Raw genomic sequence first — 23943 nt, 5'->3', positions numbered from 1 at the left:
GGAAGGAAGTATGTGATAAAAACAATTCAGTTTTCTAGTCAAAACTGTGGCAAAGATCTAAAATCCCTCACTCCTTTACTAAACTATTTGCTGGTGTCCTCATTCCTTACACCCCAGTAGTTCTACTCTGGATTTGCCTGGTTTACAGGGTTTTGTCTGTGCAATAGGAAAGCTATTTTCAAAATTCCATTTCACCTATTTTTAGTCTGTGACCATGTCATAAGATCAGTATTTTCAGAGGTGTTTTATTCTGCTGTGAGACTAAGATAAGAGCAAGAGATGCAAGGAGAGGCACCTTATGCAGGCACCCACTGTTAGCTACAGAGAAAGCCTAAATTTACACTGAGCTTTTAATTTTCATCTGGTTTAAAATCCCTCCTTTTTCTACCATGCAAAGTGTTTCAACCATCTGTGTTTTCTTTGTAAACTCTCCACAAAATTTTAAACTACTTCTTGCACTGCAGAAGTCAAAACCAGAAGCACTATCAATCCTAGAATAAAAGCAACCTTTTCTCATTTAAAAAGCTTGTGTCTGTGCAATAAAATAACATTAGCTCTTTTGTGAGATCTTTATCCTGAGAAAAACCATCTTTAGTGATTATCTATCATGATGACAGGCTGTTCTCAGTCACCAGCTGTCAGAACAGAAACTCTGCCTGGTAAATACAGACACATCCTTAAGTACAGTTTTTCTGTCATAATAAAATGTACCTCATTTTATATGATCACAGAATTGTTTGGGTTGGATAGGATCTCAAAGGTCACCCAGTTCCAACCCCCTGCCATGGGCAGGGACATCTTACCCTTGTCCAGGGTGCTCAGAGCAGCATTCAACCTGGACTTGAACAATTCCAGGGATGGGGCAGCCACACATAGTTGATCCACTGGTCACACAACATAAAGAGCCTGTCCCATTACATTATTAATCATCCCCTGAGATATGGAGAATCAATCATCAATTGGCTGAATAACAACTTTTAGTTAATGTTTGTATTTATAGATAACCTGATCCCTCTGTGACCAGACTACAAACAGACCTGCTCAGCAGTGACTTCTGTAAACACATTTGGAGGCTCTCAGCCTATTTTTAATCCACTTAAGGTGCACCATGTTAATTTTGAGAATTTTTTTCACCTAGTTTTGCAATCAGAAGGTTATGGTGTACCAAGTGAAAAGCCCCACAGATGCCTATTGTTTGAATACTGCTGCCTTTATCGACTGAACTTGTAATCTCATCAGAAAAAGAGCTATCAATTTACTTTGACAGGACCTATTTTCCATAAGCCTGTGTTGACTGGCATTCCCTATATGTCCCTTCTTTATTTCTGAGGATGGGGGACTCCAGGGTATGAGGGAAGAGGGTTTGCCACAGCACATACAATCTGCAGCTTCAAATTCAAGCACCAATTGTCAGCCTGTCTCCTGGAGACTCCGGCAGCCTGAAATGGCCCTGCAGTTATTTTATGCTTTGCTCTCTCCAAATCAAGACTGTCCTGTCTAGAAATCCAAGGAGGCCTTTCTCAGTCTCTATATAAATAATTCTTTCATACAGCCAACATTATTAGTCATAGTGTGCAATGGGTTCTGTATTAGAATAGTAAAGAAGCCCACTGGCAGTGTGAAATGACTGATCTCCGCTGTGGATGGATCTGGAGCTGAGTCCCAACAGCCCCTACCTGGAGGCACAGGAGAATTTAAGTTGGTGAGGCGGAGGAGGGATTGGTGATATTAGGGAAGCTGACAATTTGTGTGACATGACAGCTCTTCTGCATGGACTGCACTTTTCTTTTCCTTTTTTTTTTCCCTTTAACCCTCAGCACCTTGCAAGTGAAACCAGCTTAGGTGCACTTATTGTTTCTGTTTCTATTTCAACTTTTATTTCTATTTTTACCTGTATTTGTATTTCTAACTCTATTTATATCTCTATTTCTATCTCTATGTCTATTTCTATTGCTACCACTATTAGCATTTCAATTTTCATTTCTATTTTTATCTATTTTTACTTTCATTTCTAATTCTATTTCTATCTCTATTTCTGTCTCTATTACTATCACTTATTACTATTTCTATCTCTATTATCTCTATCTATCATCTCTATCTCCATCACTATCACTATTGTTATCCCTTTTCCTATTTTTTTATTTTCTTTTTCCTTTTTTCCTTTTCCTTTTCCTTTTTCCTTTTTTCTTTTTCTTTTTCTTTTTCTTTTTCTTTTTCTTTTTCTTTTTCTTTTTCTTTTTCTTTTTCTTTTTCTTTTTCTTTTTCTTTTTCTGTTTCTTTTTCTTTTTCTTTTTCTTTTTCTTTTTCTTTTTCTTTTTCTTTTTCTTTTTCTTTTTCTTTTTCTTTTTCTTTTTCTTTTTCTTTTTCTTTCTCTTTTTCTTTCTCTTTTTCTTTTTCTTTCTTTTTCTTTTTCTTTTTCTTTTTCTTTTTCTTTTTCTTTTTCTTTTTCTTTTTCTTTTTCTTTTTCTTTTTCTTTTTCTTTTCCTTTTCTTTTTTCTTTTCTTTTTTCTTTTCTTTTTTCTTTTTCTTTTCCTTTTTTCTTTTCTTTTTCTTTTTCTTTTTCTTCTTTTTCTTTTTCTTTTTCTTTTTCTTTTTCTTTTTCTTTTTCTGTTTCTTTTTCTTTTTCTGTTCCTTTTTCTTTTTCTGTTCCTTTTTCTTTTTCTGTTTCTTTTTCTTTTCCTTTTCATTTCCCTTTCCCTTTCCCTCTCCCTTTCCCTTTCCCTTTCCCTTTCCCTTTCCCTTTCCCTTTCCCTTTCCCTTTCCCTTTCCCTTTCCCTTTCCCTTTTTCTTTCTCTTCTTTGATTTTTATTTTTCTTTTTCTCATTCTTTTTTTACTTTTACTTCTATTTCTAATTCTATTTCTATCTCTATATCTCTATTACTATCACTATTACTATTTCTATCCCTATTACTATCACTACTAAAATTCCCACTACTACCCTTTTGTTTCAAATATGATTTCAATGGCAACTGGGCTGCCAGGATGGAACTGCACTTTTTGAAAATAATTAATTAGAAACAGCCTCAATGCAGAGGACTCCAAAGCCTGAGTGGGCAAAATGGGCTGAGTTACAAGCAAAGCTGTATTAACATTCTCATTTTGCACGTGAGGAGCTGAGGGGCAGAGACATTAAATGAGTGGCCTGAGGTCAGAGAGGGGAATTGGCAGCAGGATCCAGACTTGAACTGAGGACAACTCATATCCAACCTAATTCAGAAGTTGCAAGTTTCATTTTCCATTACTTTTTTTGTTGTCTGTCTTCCTTTTTCCTCTCTGAAACAAGCTTAGATAACCAAAATGCTGTAGTGGATTTGTCTCAGGACAGACAGCCGAGGGAAATGGGTGCTTTTTCTGATTTCTTTTCCCCTTGCTCCCAGTACAAGCCTTAGTGGGTTGCTTAACTCTTCCTTATTTCGTGTCATCTGTCCCTGTTTCATGGACTACAGCACAGCTTTCTCTCCCGAAGCTGTTAGGGAAAGCAAGAGTCTACTATTTCTCTTGGAAGGGAAAACTTGAATTTAAAACAGAATACTGGAAATGTTGAAAATCATAAAAAATATCGTATTAAACAATAATTTTTAAATCATTCTAATTTCTTTGGAATTACTACAATTTTTTTTCCCAGAGTTTTGGGGACTATATATGCTCTGAGCCTCCTTGAAATGAAGTGCTGTAGTCAATTCTTGAAGGACCTGAAAGACGGGAACCTTGTCTGAGCTTGTTGTTGGCTCCCAGGTCTATGAGATGTCTGAAGCCCTGAGCTCCTGTAAACTCTTAGGGCTGTTTTAGGTAGGGAAACCAGGCAATCCCAGGACCTTCAGCTCCAAGGTAAAGTTGTACTGGATGAGTTACTGCTATGAGGGGCAACTAAAGAGCAGAGAACTATTTTCAGAGGGGAAAAATGTCAGAGAACCTCTACTTTTTTAGCACTTCTGCCTTCTACTGTACATTTCCATCAGAAAATAACTCATGATGAGTTGGGAACTGAAGTAGGAAGTGCATACCACTGGAAGTAGGAAGTGCATACCCAGGTTAAGGTGAGATGCCTGTTTGAAAAGACTACCAGTCAACCATCTCATCGAAGTTATTCAGGTGACAGCAGAGAGACAGGCTCTTCCACAGGGGGATTCAGCCTGTCCTGCAATTGCTGTGTATGAAAAATGAAGTGTAGCACCCTCCTGAACCCATATTTGATGATATTACCCACACACCAGGGCAAATTAGGTCAGCCTAGACACATAACTTTTGATAATTAGGGACAATGAATATAGATGAAAGGTAGGTCTTGGATTTGTTCCTTCACTGAGTGTCTCAGACAGTAATGGTTCAGTGCTTCCAGCATCACACACTGAAATGGAGGTTAATCAGTGACCTCATTAAAAATATTCAGAGAATCATAAAATTGTGGAATGGTTTGGGTTGGAAAGGACCTTAAAGTTCATCTGGTTCCAACCCCATGGGCAGGGACACCTTCCACTATCCCGGGTTGCTTCAAGCCTCATCCAGCCTGGCCTTGAGCACTTCAAGGGATGGGAAGTCCACAACCCCTCTGGGCGTATTCTCCAGTGCCAACTCTTGGGAGTAAAGGAAAATTTGTCTTGTCTTATCTCACAAATGTATTGACTCCATCCCAATTTCAACCCCTACACAGCCTAGACAAACAGCTATAAATGTCTTCCCACTGTTACCAAAAGAAACTAATTCTTTCGTTTTCCTGAGAATATAAAGAGTCAAATCAACCACGATTTTGCTCAGCAAAAACTTCCTTTTCTAACAATTTTTCCTTTCGCAGTGGACCAAAACTCTAATTCTCAAAGAAATACAGGTATTAAGACCCACAGCAAAGAACTTCTGGTGTCATTCACTCGGGAATAGTGTTTCAGACTTCAGTGCATCGTATAATTTACCATGCAATTGTACACTAAACAAGTGGATACTGAATCATCTCTGGACTAGTCAGCTACTAAGCCCAGTGGTGGACATGAAGATAAAAAATCCCGATGGGCAAGTCTTAAAAGGGAGTCACAATTTCTGCTTCAACTAATCTTCATTTCTGTGTCTGAAAACAGAAGAAAGCACGAAGCATAACAGAACAAAATGTATCATCCTTCTCCCTGCAATGCACAGCTTTTCTCTGGGATTAAAATAGGGTTTGCATTTTAAATTTTCATTTACTAAACAGAAAAATATTTTACTAGGAGGCAATGGTATTAAGGAGAAATGATTCTGTGTGTGCCCTCAGGCCTGGTGAAGACAGGATTTGATTTGCTGTGTTAGGCTGGAATCTGGATTGATACACAGAGATGAGAAGGTGTTTAATAAAATTTACATTTCATTTTCTCACTTGACACCAGTCTCCTGTCACTCACCAAATGAAGGGAATACGACAAATAACTTTTGTCAGCACCTAGACACAGGGAGACAGTCGGGGGGGGAGGGAGAGCAAGAGTGGGATATTTTTAGCATCATTCCCTTTGACGGCTGCGAGACGTGGCGTGTCCTGGACACAGGCTTCGTCTTTAATATGTTTTGGAACAGAGAGATGTATCAGGAGGGGGAGCACAAATTCATGCAACCACACCAAACCCACCCAGGGGTATGGACAAATGACCTCGGGGAAATGAGGATGATCCTCACCCACAGCAGCAGCAAATTTGGGTGATGTTCTGTGCTCAGACTGTGTGTAGCTCCTACCTCTGAATGGCTTTGACCTGGCTTGAGTCCCTCTCCCACAGTGCTGCTGCAGAGACCCTTTTCCACTCCACTGTTTTGGCTGTGTCACCTCTTTCTGTTCTTCTTCCCTCCCCAGTGATCCCAAATTAAAGTGGATGGTCTTAGTATTAAACATTTTTATCCTTGATTTTTTCCACCTGAATTTAGGTTTCTAATCAAGGACCAAAGATCAGGGTCGTAGTCAGCATCTACTTGCTACAGGTTTAACTGCACAAATCCAGAGGGAGGGAGGTTTTTTGTGGGAGGACTGACTTATTATATTCACTTTCTCTTCTTTTCCCTTATTACACTTTATCTTTTCAGCTGAATTTTAAGTCAGATCCCCGAATTCCACAGGACTCCCACAGAACATGGAAAGTGATAAAGAATATGTGGGGTATCTGGAAAAGCAAGGTCAATAAATATTACTCCCTATTTGTCATGCAAGAAAACCTGGAAAATATCAGACAGAACACTTAAAATAAAAGCATAAATATCTTCTTTTTTTTTCACACAGGATATAGATAATTCAGTTTAACATGATATTAATGCTGCACTTCCATAAAATGTTCAGGGACAATAGGTCCATCCAATGGTCATTAGGAGCAACCACCAATTTCAGAAATCTCTTCTGGCTTAAAATAAAATCCAGGGAAGGTTAATTTCACATTTACCTTTTTCTTATATTCTTCCCCAAGTATCCAACACTGGCATCCCTCAGGTCTAACACAATATGGAAACTATTCAGGGGCTGACCTTGCTTATGTGCAATATTCTGCCATGATCTCTGTTCTAAACTTCTTTTCCCCCCCTCTTTGTTGGTTCTTCTCTGCTGTTTTTCTCCCCTTTGTGAAGGAATAGAGGAAAAAAAAGAAAAAAGAAAGCAAAAAGAGCGCATAAACATCTCCCCAGGCAACCCTCCTTCAAACGACAGGTCAACTTCCAGTTGAAAAATAAAACATCCTCTATATTTTTCTATTTTCCTTTTTGGAAAATTCACTAATGGAAGGGTCACTCCTGTTTCCTTTTGTTCTTTGAAAACTGAAAATTTTGAAATGCTTTGGTGAGAGAGGAGAAGATTGTTGGCAGCTTCTTGGCAGCTCCAGACCTGCACATGCACACAGAGGTTTGAGTCAGTGAAAAGCAACTCTGGCACCTCCTGAAGGTCCTCCCTTGGTTGATCTCAAACTTCTTGGAGCTTCACTGTCCCTCACTGAAGCCTGTCATGCCACCCAATATGTGAAGTCTTGGACCTCAGGTAGCACCTGCCTCCTGTCCTCACTCCCTAAAAACAGACTCCTTTTATATACCATAGAAATGCCCCTTTGCTGGTGTGTTCTGGAATCTTGGAATGATCCTATGCTGTATCTGCCTTTTGCCCTTGCAATTATCTTCATAATGTTGATCAACAAATTATCTCCCAACATTTTCCACATTTCAGTAGGTAGAAAGCTGGAATTATTTCAAGTCCTGGCAAATGAGTAATGATCACAAAAAAATTAAGTCTAAAAAAAATTGTGAATCTGTATAATCATTAAGTGCCCATAAGCACCCTTAGAGTATCATGCAGTTTTCCTGATCCAGTGGAGGTTTCCTCTCACAGTTCCAAGTCCACTGAAGATTTTTTTGAGTGCAATTCTCCCCTTAATAAGGCCATTCATTGCAGAATCAGAGAAAAACCTTCTGACTGGACACTTGCCTCCTTTATTTGCCATTTATACATCTCATCCTATAGAAATAAATGCCATAATAGACACCATAATAAATAGGGATTGGAAGTTATACCATATAGAGATGATGAAAGGGTTTATAATCTCATTGCTGTTATTTGCTTTTTTTATTTTTTTTTTTTTAATTTTGTATTAGGCACACAATTCCTTCAACCCAGACTGTAATTAATTTTACTACATCACCAGTTATCTCTGCTCCCTAACCAGGCTTGTCATTTTAATTTTTCACAGGCTTTCTTTTTTTCTATCCATGTGCCTGTTCCTGTATCTTAGTGAAGTCTCATCAGCTCTGGTCCAAAGCCTTAGGCAAATTTTTCTGTAATGCACTCCTCTACTTCAGACATAAGAGGAAAAAATACCACTTCCACAAAATGGGAAGGAAAAAAAAAAGGGAAAAAGAATAATTTTGACTGTGCATTGTCTAGCAATTCAGACAGGCCTGGAGAGCTTGGTTAAAAATAAGGCATCCTTTCAGCTACACTATTTATATCAATAAAGGAACTCAGTGCTATTGCAGATGGGACTGCAGAAAAAGGTTAGCAGGTGGAAACCCCAAATCCAGCAAACTTAATGAAATTTTTGCCATTGGCTCCAATTGTCAAATTTCACTGACATTTAACATGACTGTTCAGAAAGATTTTGGACCTCGGAGGATGGATCTGCACAGGCAGATCCAGAGACTTTTATATTCATTTTTCCCGCTTTTTGAAGGCTTCCTCAGTGTCCCGAGTGGGGAAGCAGAACTTTGCTAAGCCCACGTTAGGTTTGCTGGAAGTGCTTAGTGTCCCTCAGAGGGCTGGTCTGAACGCGGGCTGTGCTGGAGAATGAGTCTGCCAAAACATGCCTATGGGCTTCTTCCAAAATCTGAGCTGAAATCCTGCTGCTGTCTCTTTATGTCCTCACAGAAGCTGGATCTGGACAGCATAGAAAAAGTGAATTCTTCAGCTGCATTCCTGAAGCTGAGCCAGGTGGCTTCGATATCCTCAAGTTTATTAAGGCACCCAACCCTCATGTGTAACCCACATGTCACACTGTAGGTTCTTCCTCTGACTCCTTTCATTCCATCCCCACCCTGCCCTGCTCTCACCCGGGCTTTTGAGATGTATAATATCATAAATTTACCCATAAAACCTCTCTGTAAAGGTGGGAAAATGCTGTTGTCCTAATTATAGTATAAGGATTAAGGAGAACTCAATGATGCAAAGACTAAGGGTCTTAAGCAGGATCACCAAAAGTGCTGATCACAAGTCATTGAGGACATGCAGATGCCCCACAGGTCAAGTTGGAATTCAAATTATTATAAAATAAGGCTTTTGGTTTGGGACATGAGATGTGTGTTCTCCTTCTTTGCCTTGCCCAGGATATCCTGGAGCAGCTTGGGTATGTCTGGTCACTAAATGGTTTGGGCTGAAAGGACCTTAAAGGCCATCTCGTTCCACCCACTTACCATGGGCAGGGGCACCTTCCCTTAGACCAGGTTGCTCCAAGCCCCATCCAGCCTGGGCATGAACACTTCCAGGAATGGGGAATCCACAACTTCTCATCTAATCATGCATTCCCTGTAAGACTGAGAGTCTGTTTTTATCTTGGCCTGTCTAGATGGAAAATATTCAAAACAAAAAGTGGGAAGAATCCCACTTCATCCAAGGGCAGCTGCAGTCAGTTTAAACACATTTATTTTTGGAAAAGATGCCATCTCGTGTTTAACCATGTTCTTCAACCATATCTTCGTTCTCTCTGATCACTACAGTGGGTTTTTTTTCTGATGTACAACATTCCCTACATTTCTTACGTATTCAGGAATCACTTCATGTTTGCACCCATTTGTGTCCGTGTTTTGTTCTACTTTCTCCTCACTTCTTCCCATCACTCAGTTAACACACAGCACTCTGGGAAATCAAGATCAATATTGCTGCAGTTAAAGACTTTTTTAGAGGTCTAGTGCAAGACATTACTCAATCTGTAAACAAAGTATTGATAAATGCAAGGATTATGAACTAAAGGATTAATTAAAGCCCTTAACTGTTTCCAATATATCCAATATATTTTTTCCCTCCAAAGAAGGTTGTGTGATATTTGCATATAATTAGCATTCAATATTATTTGCATACATGCTGACATATGTAATTATATGTTATTTGCTTTCATACTGCTTGAATGTGATGGAGTCACATACTGGGAGTAGAAACACTGAAGGGGAGGGAAGTTCAGGGAATGGAGGAATTGTATTTCTGAGAGAGAAAAGGATCTTTTACCCCGTGAAAGCATCTAAAACTGGGTATCAGCTGTGGAGGAAGCAATGGTCTCCAGACCATGTCTCACAAGCTTTATATCTTTTTACATGGACCTTGAATCACGATCCTTAGGGATCTACCTTGTTGATTCACATAAATTAATATTTTGACCTCTCAAAAAAAATAATGTAATAAATTGCTTTTCTATGTCATGTAAGAGGTCAGGAAGGCTAATCCACTGCACTTAATGATATAAGGCCCTCATCCTCAACTGTTTTAAGCCAGAAAATCTCCTGTGCAGTCATCCACAAACCTAGCTCAGTAAGGAATCAGTCTGATTTCACCCCAAAATTATGATTACAAACACAACATAGTACAGGAGCCAATGCTAGAGAATCTATTTCTTTGCCTAGAAAACTGCAGTTTGCCGACTAGAATCTGCACCTTAACTCCTGCAGCTTGAAATTAACTGTTTTGTGGTTTATTTTGTTGTTTGGTTTTTTTTTTCAAATGAAGGTTTGTCAGCTTTTCTTCCACTGCTGATCTGTCCAGAAACCACATCTTCCTGCTTAAGTAATTTTTTCTGCAGAGGAATATAAATTTTGTCTGGTGCCACCAGGACACCTTGCAACCAAGAATTTTATGGTACATAAATATGGTACATAATAAAGTTCCTCATCTTCCAGCTCAGTAAAGCAAAGCACAGAGGAATTCTCTGAGCAACTGAAGAATGTCAGCCTTATTATTATTATCCATAAAGAGTTGTGTTCATAACAAGCCAGTGATTTAAAGGTGTCAGAAACAATGCCATGGTGGAGATTTACTCAGTAAAATACTTTAATTTAAAAAAAAAAAGAAAAGAAACAAACACACAAGTGTAAGTATGGAGGTATGAAAGCACTTACTGTAGCCACAGTGAAAGTTGAATAAATGTGGTTTTTCCCTTCAGAAAAAGGAAAATATTTATGCACATACCAAGGTTCTTTGAATGAAACTAAAAGCATGGTTGGAGGAAAGGGGAAAATTTCTATGTATTTGCATATATGCATAAATACCAATCACCATTGCTCTAGACACTGTTGAGTTGTTGGGCTAATCCCTGACTGCTTCTGAATGGGATCTCAAAGCTGATCTAGCACTCCCCCAAACAGCACTTGAAGAGAGTTTTAGAGGTGTCAGAGGGCTGTTCTGAACAGGTAGTTTGGATGCACCCACCCTGTTTTGGGAGCTAAGGAAGGTCAGCATCAAAGACATGGCCAGAGTCTCCCAGTGGGCTGCAGATCCAGGTAACAGGTTCATTTGTACATGTGACCTTCTAGTTCCCCATCCTAAAGTGTATGGTTTGCTCTGAACACAGAGACAAAAGACTTGGCTCCCCATTGACTTCAAGCCAGGAAAATCTTGCTTTGCTAGTGGTCCACCCCCTCACAGCACTTCTTTACCCCTCTGCTGCCACCATGGCAACATGCTTTCCCACATCATTCTGATGTCTGGGCATCCTTTTGGACTCCTCTCTTTCCTGGTTGTAACCAGCTGAAGGTTTGGGGACTTCCTTCTGGCTGGAGCATCCCGGGGCAACTGGCTGCTGATGTTCCACAGGGTCACCAGGAATTCTTCCTCCACGTGGCTGTTGGTGACTGTCCCTTTTCCTTGCTGAAGAAAAGGGGTGTCTGTCCCCTGTCTTATGCTGGACATTGTTCAACTTTCTCACTGACTTGGCTTCACAGGGTGGCAGGTTCAGCTCCTCCAGTTGTCCTGTGGCACGTCCCATGGCTCCAGTTCCTGCCATAACTGGGAAAGAAAGATTTGTTTGCTCTTTACAGTAATTATAAGATCCCACCTTCATGTACCTTACCCTTTTATGGCTTTACTACGTGTTAAAGACATTAATTATTTTTTTAATTTCACATGGGCGGACAGTGATAGGAAAAGGAGGAAGAATTTTAAACCAAAAGAGGAGACATTTAGATTAGAGGTTAGGAAGAAATTCTTCCCTGTGAGGGTGGTGAGGGCCTGGCACAGGTTACCCAAGAGAAGTTGTGGCTGACCCATCCCTGGAAATGTTCAAGGTCAGGTTGGATGGGGCTTGGAGCAACCTGGGATACTTTAAGGTGTCCCTACTGACCTAGTGGTAGGTGTTAGAATAAGATGATTTTTAAAATCTCTTCTAACCCAAATAATTCTATGATTGCATGATTCCATGGTTAATTAAAAAGCAGTTATTGTTAGAGACATAAATTTATTGGGCACAGATTTTAGTTTGAGAGAAATAAGTTGTTAAAGTCAAAAAAACGTTAGCTATTTCCACAAATAAATAAAAAGCAACAAAACCAGCTGATTTGCTCTTATTGATACACTAACAGCTCTTACAGCATCTCCAATGGTTAACAAATTTTCAGTAAATATTTAATAATTAAGTATATAGAATGAAGTTGGTCAGTAAGCTATGTAGTGATAAGACTGATATTATTTTAATGCTACACACCTATAAAATACATCATCCCTTTCTGAATCAGTCTGTAAAAAAAGATAGAACTTTATATTTTCAACATTTGAGTCCTGCTCAAGGCAGAACCTGTAACCCGTAATGCTGTTTCAAAAATGATGTTGAAAAAACGCAGAAAAAAGAAAACACACGCTATCTATTTTTCATGTGGAAACACAAAATGTTTACATCCCTGTGAACCAAAGGGTTATCAATGACAGACACAAAATCAGTTCTAGTGTCACAGCAGAGACAGCTTCTGAGTTGACAGGGTGTGCTATCATTTCAGTGCAAGATTGGCAGCCTCATTTTTGCTATCATTTGGATGCTAAAAACATTTGTAATATTATTGCAATCCTCTCCCTTCCCCCAGGAATGTGAAACGAAAACAGCCCAGACCCAAATCTTTTATATTCATTCCAAATCCAGAACTAGTCCTAGTCCACAGGTCTCATGTTAGTGGACAACATTAGCTTTTATAGTCCATATATCTGCACATTTTATAGGTCCATAGCACAAATAATACCAGACAATGCATTGTTACCACTCCTGATTTTTCAGGGTTGTCCTTTCATTTTGGCCCTTAGCAGCCTGTGACATTCAGCCCACTCTTGCTCAGACCTGCTCAGATTCATTCTCTTCTTCCTTTTCTGTAATTCATTAATTGGAACTGTATTTGCTGAATCATAGAATATCTCAGATTGGAAGGGACACATAAGGATGATCAAGCCCAATCCCTGCTCCTCACAAGAACACCTAAAACAAAATCATAGGACAAAAAAGATTGTCCAGACACTCCTTGAACATCTGGAACTCTGACAGTGACAACGACTTAATGCTTGTGCTAATTTTTCCTGTTAAAGGGTGTTGCTGTTTTTTTCAACGTGTGCATTCATAACTTCTAATTTCAGGATTGTCCCTCTTGAAAATCCACTGGAAAGTTGTTGGTAAAATTTCAGTAGTCAGATGTATTTCTCTGTTTGACAATTTTCCTTCTTAAACTTGCTTAAATATTAGGTAGTTGGCTGTTTTAAGGTAAAAATTACATGCATCACCAAGTTCAATTTTCTTTCTTACACACATAAAGAGTATAATCAGGTCACGATCCCCCATATCAAATCTTCATGTCAGTTCCTGAGACTTATTGGCTCTCTCTTCGTTTTTAAAGGTGACATTTTCAACTGTGAAAATAGGCCTTTTCAAACAAGTTTGAATTAATGAAGGAGGCTAAAAGTTTTCTGGATAGTACAAGTTTCAAGGATGAAGTACTGCCTGGAGATTTATATGTCATAGTAATATAAATATCCTGATTTTTTAAAATTAAATACAAACTATTCAATATCATTAAAGCACACGATTAACTGGATTAAGTACCAGCTAATAGAGCTCAGGCAATAATTATATGTGGGAAATAATTCTCAGAGGTGGGGATGTGTGCACCAGTACCAGACACTCCCACTAAAATGGAAGATATTCAGTGTTTCCACTGATGATTTGGAATTAAAACACAGAAAAAATGGCAGACTGGTAGAAAGGAAGGAGCAGGAGCTGATCTGAGCAACCTCAGAGTAAGGAGGGAGATCCAATCTGCAGAGTGGGAGAACATCTTCAGGAATACAACAGTGATTTCTGGGTGAAGATGTCCAAGGAGTTCAGCATAAGAATCAATCAGGTGCCACACCTGAAAGAACTGCAAATTGAAGCTTGGAAATGGAAGCTGTTAGAGGATACAAGTCCTCAATGGCCAAGGTGATGAACCACCAGAATAAATTGCAAAAAGCAAAAAGAAAGTCTATATCCCTCCACCTCCAGCTGTGTTGTGTTAACAATGCCTTAGTTAATCCAAAGTTCTTTAATTCAAGAGAGATTATTGGGTGAGGCTGAGGAGATTTTTGGTTACACCAAGGTTAACCAAGGTAATATCTTGATCCCTTTTCCCTGCAGTGCTGCTTAGCTGGTTCCTTCCATCCATTCATCCTCAGCTGCCCATTTTGGTACAAAATCCAGGGCCCCTGATCCACTGGACTTTGCACTCTATAAGCACCTTCCAAAGAGAAAAGCTCTCTCTTGCAAGTCTTACTGTGGTGATTAATAAATAAAGACTCTGAACACTTAATTGTGTTAGAAAAGTGGTATTTCTTATGAGGGAAAGAGCTATAAAGCAGAAACTAAACAACAAGAGTTCAGCTTTGATTTCCTCTCTCTCTCTCTCTCTCCTAAACCAATAGCACTTTAAATAAGGGGGAATCAAACATTAGACATTTCCAAGTCATATGTATTAAATTCACTTAAGATATTGTTATCCTTGTTTAGATTTGAACATATCGGGGAATCTTTTTGTCTTGCAACTATTCCTAAAAGACTTTAAGTGGCTGGATTGCCTTTTTCTGACAAAAAAAAAAAATCTTTCCATGAATTATTTACATGAAGGCTCCAATCAACTCTATACCTGTCAGCCTCCCCAACCAAAATGAAAGTTCACTATGTAAAGGTGCCAAGGGAGAGTGGCAGCCTCCCACTGCGAGTTTATAGACAGAACTAAGTCAGCACGCATTATGTGTCAGAGCCAACATCAGACAGAATCAGATCCTTTGATCTCAGACCTCCACAGGAAGCTTAGATCTCAGACAAATTAGATAAAAAATGAATTTATAGCAGATATGTATCCTAAGGCACACAGCTGAATGCTGTGTTTTGGAGAAGTACAGCAAATATCAAAACACATAAACTGCAGAATTTCCTCTCTCCTTCTCTCTCTCTCTCTCCCTCGGCTTTTGTTATAGATGCTAATTAAAAGGAGATAAAAACTCCAGCTCGCCTCTTCCTGCCTCTTATGTAATCCACAGGCTTGGGGAAGAAGGAGGAAGAAGAAATTCCCAAACCGGAGTAAATGGGGGGTTCAGTGGGGTTATCCGAGTGCCCTCAGATCTGCGCTGTTGGCAGGTGAGATAAAAAAAGCCCTCAGCTCCTGTAAGAACATTTCACACTTGCAGAGAGGGAAGCCAGTGCTTTGTGCTGGCAGCCACGTGCCCCCGGGGCTGTCTGCTTCCCTGTGACCTCAGAAGGAGTCGTGTTTGATCAGCACACGATGAAAAGATGAGTCTGGAGGAGGTGTGAGGAAAAGAGTTGTTTGTGGCAGGACCCCGGGGAGTAAAGGGGGACACGGAGTGGGGTGGGTGGGGATGGAGCTGCTTTGGAGTGTTGGGTTGGACTCAGAGAGACTGTGCAAATGAGCTCTGGGTGTTTTGTTTTCTACCTCCAGTGTACTTCACTGCCATCCTCCAGAGCCTGCAAACCTGTCCAGAGCTTTTTGATCCCTCTGCAGTTACTGCAGCACTTGGAGACTTGGGCAGGGAGCAGCCCTGTTTCTCCAGGCAGAAGAGACCGACCCCCACCTGGCTGCAATCTCCTGTCAGGGAGCTGGAGAGTGTGACAAGATCCCCCCTGAGTCTCCTTTTGTCCAGGCTGAGCCCCCCTCCTAGCTCCCTCAGCTGCTCCTCATCAGACTTGTGCTCTAACCCCTTTCCCAGCTTATGAGTCAGGCCTTTATGTGTGTTTACTCCTCCACTACAGGTTACCTGTCCATTTGGCCAGGTCCCAACTTCAGTTGGAATATCTTAAAGGTCAAGTCATTGGTAACTTCCAACATATCCAGCAGTATGAGGTGGCTGTTTGGCAACTGAACCATCCATCAGTGCTGGGGACACTTGGGCTGTTTTCCCTGCCCTACTCCAAAAACACAAGGACAAATCATGAACTCACTGAATTATAGAATATCCTGTTGGAAGAGATACACAAGGATCATGGAAGTCCAGTTCCTGGCCCTGCACAGAACAACCCCAAGAATCACACTGTGAGTATATGGGAATTTTGCTGCTGCCTTCAGTGTAGCTGGGAATTCATTCTATCTGTGTAAAGGGAGATGACAAATAGAAAAATACCAGTGAGCAGAGGGAGAAGGCAATAAAGAGGTGGACCTTCTGAGAACTGTGCCACTGGTCCTGTTCAAACCTATAAAATCATTGGATTATTAAGGTTGGAAAAAACCTTTAAGATCATTGAGTCCAACCACCAACCCAGCACCACCATGATCAATACTAAAGCACCCCATCCTGGCACATTTTTTGAACACTTCCAGTGATGGTGATCCCATCACTTCCCTGGGCAGTCTGTTCCAACACCTGAATATGCTGGAAGACATAAACCAACTCTTTTGATGTTTAACTGTTTATGAATTTGAATTACTGTCAAACTGCAGTCTCACCTCCTCCTACAGGCACTCCTTTTTCATTTTCTCCTTGATTGTAGCAAGGCTTGATGGGAACTGCAGGAGGCTGTGCTTGTTTTTTGGGTCTCTTATTATTGGCCCCTGGTACATCAACCTGTTCAGTCCTTGTTTCTGTAATGAAACACACAGCACATCACTCTCAATACATCCTCAGCTCAGCAGGAACAATTGATTCCAGCAAAAAGTAAATATATTTTTGAATATATAATTGAATGTTTCTTGAGTGTATATATACCCCAACAAATGCCATGTCCACACACCTTTTGAACACTTCCAGGGATGGTGACCCACTCCACCACTTCCCTGGGCAGCCTGTTCCAGTTCTTGACAACCCTTTCCAGGAAGAAATGCAATATCCAATCTAAACTTCCCCTGATGCAACTTGAGGCCATTTCTTCTTGTTTTGTAACAGCTTTTATAGGCATAAAACTCCATAACCTTGAACTACCATAGAATCATAGAATCACAGAATATCCTGAGTTAGAAGGGATAATCAAATGGATTTGATAATCAAAAGGATAATCACATGGATAATCAAAGTCCAGTTCTTGTCCCTGCACTGAGTACAAAATATATTGCTAATAGTAAACTTCTCAGAGCTTTTTGAATTCTACTGTCTGAAACCCATTGTGGCCATTCTGTGGATTTGTTAAATAAAATAGAGGGTCTGCAAGTATATATTTTAATGAGTATTTCCAACTTACTGTTGCTTTTGCTCTTCTTGAACCAGCAGAATGCAAGAACACTGGTGAATGCAAATGCTGCTGAGCCCAGTAGGACAACAAGGATCATGCTGGCCTTTGCTGCCACTGGGACAGGGAAGATGGAAAATGGCTGAGAGAGCACAGTGAACTTCGCTCCTGGAATTTAAAACAGTCAGTTCATTACAAAAGTAAGAACTCTCGTTTCACAGCTAAAACACCACCCTACAAACTTTCAGCAGGGATGCCACCATCAGAAATGTATGCAGGAACAAACCATAAGTCCATCCATCTCCAGATCCAACATTAGACAACAATATACATTTAGGACTGAGTCCCAGGACAACCCAAATACATAATAATACTTTTACAAGGCGAGTTTCAAACTTTCAGTTCTTCCTGAAGCATAAACAGCTTCTTTGCATTCAACAATCCTTGATATTACTTCCATGAATTTGTCTATCTGACTACCAAACCCGGAAAACACATTCAAAAAGCCAAACAGATCAGACCCAGACAGAAAACATGCACATTCTGCCTCACAAAACAGAGATACTGGTTGTGACAAGAAAGTAGTTTAGAACACACAATTTCTACAGGCTATACCTGAATTGTATCAGTGTAAGTTATGGGCAACCCAGAAACATTCACCACCATTAAGCTTAAACCCATGATGCAGAAAGATCCCAGTGAACTTGCTAATATTTTCCATCACAATAATGAGCCTTATAAATAAAAAATGTCAGTGTCCCTGCTGTTAGCACAGTAAATATTTAGTCTCTTGACACACACAAGATTTGGGTAAAGATCTTCACCCAGAAATTCTGAAGTTTTCTGTAAATAAATCAGAATCAAACCAGCCACTACTCGTATTTTCTGTGATCAAGACTTCATTGAATCAAGGGTTCTGTGATCAAGAGTCTCAGCATCTGAGTTTCAAGGACTGGAAGATGCTTAATACTATCCTTTTAAAAATCAGAAAAATAGACATGTTTTGGTTCCCTAAGTTATTTCCAAAATGCATTCTGAATGGAGATGGGCCTGGCTAGGAGAGGAGTTTAGCAAAATTGACCCTGGTACTCTCTATAGACCAACTTGCGGGATGTGGATTAGCACATGAGCTCATTACTTTTTTTACTACCTGACTTATTATTGGTCCTAATCCCACAATTCTGATCATTTTGACAGATGGATATTTCTTTTATTTATTTGAGTTCCACTTTGAATAAAAATCTAAAAGTCTTTTTTTTTGTCAATTCATTAAAAAAAAACAATCAGAACACTGTCAGATGGAGGCTGGAGACCAGGACAAGGAGCTGTAAGTACTTTTAAGAGAAACTAAATAGATTTGTGTCGGTGTTGTCCACCTGAACAAAACTGAGCTTCACCAGAACAATGTGGGAAGTATGTTCCAACTGGGAAAAATTTGCCTGCAGGTACAAGCACGTATGAACTTCAGCTGAGAGAAGTAATCTCACAGGTATCGAGAACTCTACACAGACATGTGCTTAAAGGTGCTTTGTACCACTCTAAGAGTTTGTGAATAGACTTCTCTTGGTTTAAATGAAAAGTGGATATATCAAACCCATTGGGATCCAGATCATTGAAGTAAATATGACTGTAAAGCAAGGAGCAAGACTGTGCAGTGGGGCTATGAATAGTCTACTCTCCCCAGGAACTACCACTAAGACATTTGGGATTATTGCATTCAGCATCAGCAGCACCTTCTGAGCCGCCTCTAAACAGCAAATTATGCCAGGGTGAGTACACAGAGCAACTGGATCATGGAAGTGTATCCCAAACATCTACTATTTGATGGTTTGATTTTGTTTTGTTTATCCCAAAGAGTAAGCAAATCTCTTCAGTAAGAATCTGGCAATATAAAAGCCTTTATACTGTCTCCATCACAGTTCCCACTTGCAACAAGCAAAAGGGATGGTTTCTTTGGTGTATACTTTTGCAATGCATATTAAAAGTGTGCAATACTCTGATTTACACGTGACACCTGCACAGCTGTCCACATTGCTGCCTGTAAACATCTCTGGGAGGCAATGGTTTTAAGCTGAAAGAGGGCAGATTTAAACTAGATATTAGGCACTGACACAAGTTGTCCAGAGAAGCTGTGGCTGCCTCATCCCTGGAAGTGTTCCAGGCCAGGTTGGATGGGGCTTGGAGCAACCTGGGATACTTTAAGGTGTCTCTGCCCATGGCAGGGGGGTTGGAACTGGAGGAACTAGATGAACACTCTGCCTGACCAAATGTTTCAGAAGAGATCTCTTTGCCCTTTGTGCAGACAAAAGATTTGGGATATCCCTGAGATAGGTTTCAAAATACATTTCATTGAGGTGTGCTTCCAGCCTAAAGAGTCAGATCCTGTGAGGTACTAACTTCCCATCCCCTCCCACTGAACCGAAGGCAGTGAGACCTGCAGGTGTTTGGCAGCATACACCTCAAAACACACAGAAATCCTCCTTTTAAAGGCCCATCTCCAAGTCCTCACTGCACCCCAATTCTCCCTTTGCAAAGCTATGGGAACACTCGATGTGGATGAGCCACTTGTGACAGTTTAAATGTTTGCAAACTTCTAATATTTTGAGCTCAGATTTTTTCATCAGCCACTTCCACTTGGCCACTTCACCAGTCAGGTGTACTTGTCCCCTCTGCTTTTTTCTGGCTGAGGCAAGAGATAAGATATATTTACATATATGTGTATATAAGATACATACACACACATATATGGGGACTATATCTATATCAACTATATCTATGTCTATCTAGAAAGATATCCATATATATATATATCCATATATATATATATATTGATGGATGTGATACCAGAATAGAGACTTTGCATGTGGTCTTACAGCATCCATATCTTAATATGTTTTTGGACTTTGTGCCAAACATCATGTTCCTGCTTCTTCATAGACTTGCCTCAGCAGCAATTATGAGACAAGACACCAACACTTTGACCCCTGTCTACCTTCAGACCCAGATTTATAGATAAGTTCAGGCCCCCAAACTGTTGTACAGATGCTTTTCTTGTGCAGATGTCTTGAGGATTTTACAAGCCAGACGTTCATGTGGTGCTTTCTCCCCCTCAGCTGTATATCCAAGGAGACATAAGCACACCTGTCTCTTAACCATTACTGGGTTACTCAGAGACCTCATGCAAGTTGTGTTATCTTGAAGATGCCAAAATTAGCTCCATAAAGCACCAGGAGACCCCTTGTAGAGCCCAGTCCTGAAGTCATGTTCTTAATGTGAATAACCTGTTGCACCCATAAAAATGACCAGGTGCAGGAAAACAGTCAAGAACAGGCACTGTGAAAATAACTGGGAGCACAGATGGAAAATTTCTGAATACAAACAGAAAAAGAATAAAAAGAGAGAATGTGAGGACTCAATTTGTCGGAAAAATTCTGCTCTGGCAGTTTAGCTGACCTTATGTACCAGATTTCCCCAGGGATACATAGCTAGGGAATCCAGAGAGAAATAGGCACCTTTCTCTGACTTTTTGTACTAATTCATCTGATTTAAGAGACCTTGTATGAACAGCACAGGAATCACCAGCAGCTCTCCTGCTGTCTGGGGAATGCCAACTTGGACATGGAACAGAACTCAGGCTATTTAGAGGTTTGGCATTGCTCCACTTATTTAAGCAAAGTTTAACTGCCTTTTTATAAATTCAGGCCACCTGTAGGGCTTTGATTTTACCAAATCAAAAAATCTCCAGAATATGAAGCTTACCTGGAGGTGATGTGACAGTGAACACAAGTCTCCAGTTTGTACCTGTGCTGGAGACAGCCAGACTGGAAAACCTTGCGCATCCATCTATGACCTGCACTTGGGTGAGCCCTAGAGAGTCAAAAAAAAAAATCACATTGCAATTAACAGCAGCCAGGTAAGTACCACTTAAGGACCTCAGACAATCCTTGTGACTTTAAGGAGACTTCAGAAAGCCTAAATCCATTGTCCATCCTAATCATAAACATCATGTCTAACCCCAGAAATTTCACACAGGGTCAAGTCTTCAGAGGAACTTGCAAAACAAATTCCTGGGGGATTGGAGGACTTTAGCTTCTAAATATTAGTTCTTTGAGCTGATTGTGAAATGGCATTTACTGTACATCATGAGGGTGTAACATGAAAACAAATGTTAAGAGGATAAAGCAAAGATAATAGGATGACCTAGAAAGTTCCAGATGCTCATATTTTTGATTTAACTCATGCCTTGTGTGACTAAGTGTATCACCAAGGTTAGGAGAGTGTTAATGAGAGACTATTGTCTCTCGTAAAGGGATGTTCTCAAGGAATCAGCCACTGTAACTCAGGGAAGAGCTGACTCTTTTCTGGCAGGAGTTCCACCTCATTGGGGCACATCTCCTTCTGTCCAACTGTTAGTTCTCTTTGAATTTTTCTCCAACTCTGTCTGATGCTTTGAAAGGTATTTGGCCGTGAAAACTGTCTGTGGTGACTGTCCTGAGATGGTACAGAAACCTGGCAGGGAAAAACTCCATGGGGAGCATTAAAATGAAACCCAGGAGAGTGAGTTTCTCCATCAGTTTCCCTCTTGTTGTGAGCTATCAGGGAATACATTCTGACCCAACACCTACACTCACCATGGTTGTTATTTTTGTAGGCTCTTTTTAAAAGTTATAATTTACTTTGCAAATGGATCCCCATTTTATTGTGTGTATCTTTGAGCACCAGCCAAGTCCTGGCTTTTGAGTGATGCTGACCAGGTCTGGTCTGCATTCAGGCTCTTGGGGTGAGAGGGTTGAAATCCTAAAGACTGACAAATTTCCAAATGTTGGTTCAGGTGGGGGTGAGATGCCAGAACTTCCTTAGGATGCTGGACTTGCTCCAGTGATCACAAACACAGACTTTTGCCTGCTGAAAGACAACATATCATAACTGTTTGCAGGTGGGTTGACATTTTATTGCAGTTAAGCAGCACAGGTGAAGGGACATCAAGCTGAATGTGAGGAGGACATTTCTTCTCTGCCATTCTCATGTTCAGGATATTGAACAACGTGGAGAAGTAGCAAACCAGTGTACGTCCAGTTGTCCAACACAAGCTCTTAGGCAAAAGCATGCCACATATTAATTATTTAGCAACAAAAATGATAGAGTTTCCCCAGTCTATGACTATGGTACAGTTTAATTGCTAATATCCACTAGTTTTGACCACATATATGGTTTTATTCTATTTTTATATAGCATCTAACACATCAAACCTCTAATTTCATTGTACATCTCCAGGCTCAGCTGGAGTGAGATAGATGGATAGACAGATAGACAGATAGATAGATAGATAGATAGATAGATAGATAGATAGATAGATAGATAGATAGATAGATATCAGTGATATATAAATAACCAGTAGTTTATGCTGTGAATAGACTTGATGGGGATGTGGGAATCTAGATTTCTTTAATTGCTCCAGCCAAAACCTGGCTCATTTGTCTACTACCCATGATCCTCCTTATACAGTATCTGCATGGACTACCGAGATTTTCTTGGCTCTGACAGCCACTGTAATATGGATTTTAGAGAGGGTCTTGTCAGCTATGTTCAAATACTTTATAATTGCCATTTCTAGTCTGTGATGAAGCCTGGAGTGCTGTACTGTACTTCTCAACAGAGACAGTCTCAGCTTTCGGGCACATATGCTTCAAAGCCCAGAATATTACAGATATATATGGGAGTCTTCACAAAGATCTCTCAGGCAAGCTGGTATTTAACGTAGAAGAAGCTAATTTGGAGCTAAACTGCTTTCCACGAGGCAGTTTGGCTGCTGTCAGATGCAGCAGCCTCAGTGTGTGAGACGGGACCCATTTCCATTAAATGCCTCTTTCATGTGCCTCGAAAGACGGGAGCAATAAGGACGTTTGTCAAAGGAAAAACTGCAGCAAACTATTACATGCAGAACATCTGCACTGTGCAGCTCTTTCCTTGCTGGAGTTTATTGACTATTAATTTGATGCATGTATCTTTTAAAGAATGTCTAGTGCACTTCTCTTCAGTGACTTTCTCTTTTTTCTATCTTTTTCACTTTCTCACTTTCTTTTTCTTTTCTTTCTTTCTTTCTTTCTTTCTCCCTCTCTCTTTTTTCTTTCTCTCTCTTTCTCTCTCTCTTTCTTTCTTTATTCTCTTTCTTCCTCTCTTTCTTCTCTTTCCTTTCTGCCTTTTTGTGTTCTATTTGTTTTTCCTTCCTTCCTTCCTTTCCTCCTTCTTTCCTTCCTTCTTCCCTTCTGTCCTTTTACCCTTCTTTCCTTTCTTCCTCCCTTCCCTTCTTCCTCCCCTTCTCCCTTCTTCCCACTGTCAGCCAGTAGTTGATCCAATAACCTGTGTCTCTTCCAGACCTAAGAAGTTTAGGAACATGCCCTGAAAAAGGCGTGAAAAGCAGCAGAAAAGACCAAAGTATTTTTTTAACCTGTAAACCTGGAGCTATGATGGGACAGGAATAATTTCTGATTAAAAGAAACAGGGATTGAAAGGATGAGAAGTTCTGATCTACAGCATGAACACCACTTATCTTCTCCAAATGTGAACTTTTCAAGTCAAAATTAGCACGCAAATGGGCTTTCTGTGAACAAAATGCTTTATCTGCAGTAGGAAACCTCACTTCTCATTTTGTGTGTTTCTTGTCTATATTTAAATATTTTAGCAATTAAAATTAGGATGTGTTATAATCAATATAATTTCCATTTTCTAGTTTACCAGCATATGATCTTCCCCAGATTTTGGTTTAGCACTCTGCTTAAACAAGGTTCTATACCTAAGCAT

At 40.0% G+C, this 23943-nt stretch overlaps 1 protein-coding gene across 1 annotated transcript in view; it reads right to left on the bottom strand.

Moving 5' to 3' along the window:
* Positions 1-10162: 10162 nt before the first annotated feature.
* Positions 10163-23943, bottom strand: part of PKHD1 (PKHD1 ciliary IPT domain containing fibrocystin/polyductin) — a 256328-nt gene continuing 242547 nt past the window's right edge. The window contains exons 63-66 of the mRNA XM_018088733.3: positions 20902-21009; positions 17155-17310; positions 16427-16561; positions 10163-11468 (exon numbers count right to left, since the gene is read on the bottom strand). Of these exons, the coding sequence (XP_017944222.3) occupies positions 11116-11468; positions 16427-16561; positions 17155-17310; positions 20902-21009 (752 nt within the window). The 3' untranslated portion in view covers positions 10163-11115. The remainder of the gene's footprint in view (positions 11469-16426; positions 16562-17154; positions 17311-20901; positions 21010-23943) is intronic.

This window comes from Manacus vitellinus, unplaced genomic scaffold (genome assembly GCF_001715985.3).
Source record: "Manacus vitellinus isolate BGI_N305 unplaced genomic scaffold, ASM171598v3 scaffold_11_pilon, whole genome shotgun sequence".
In the NCBI taxonomy this organism is placed as follows: domain Eukaryota; kingdom Metazoa; phylum Chordata; class Aves; order Passeriformes; family Pipridae; genus Manacus; species Manacus vitellinus.
This window is presented reverse-complemented; position numbering and strand designations above follow the sequence as displayed.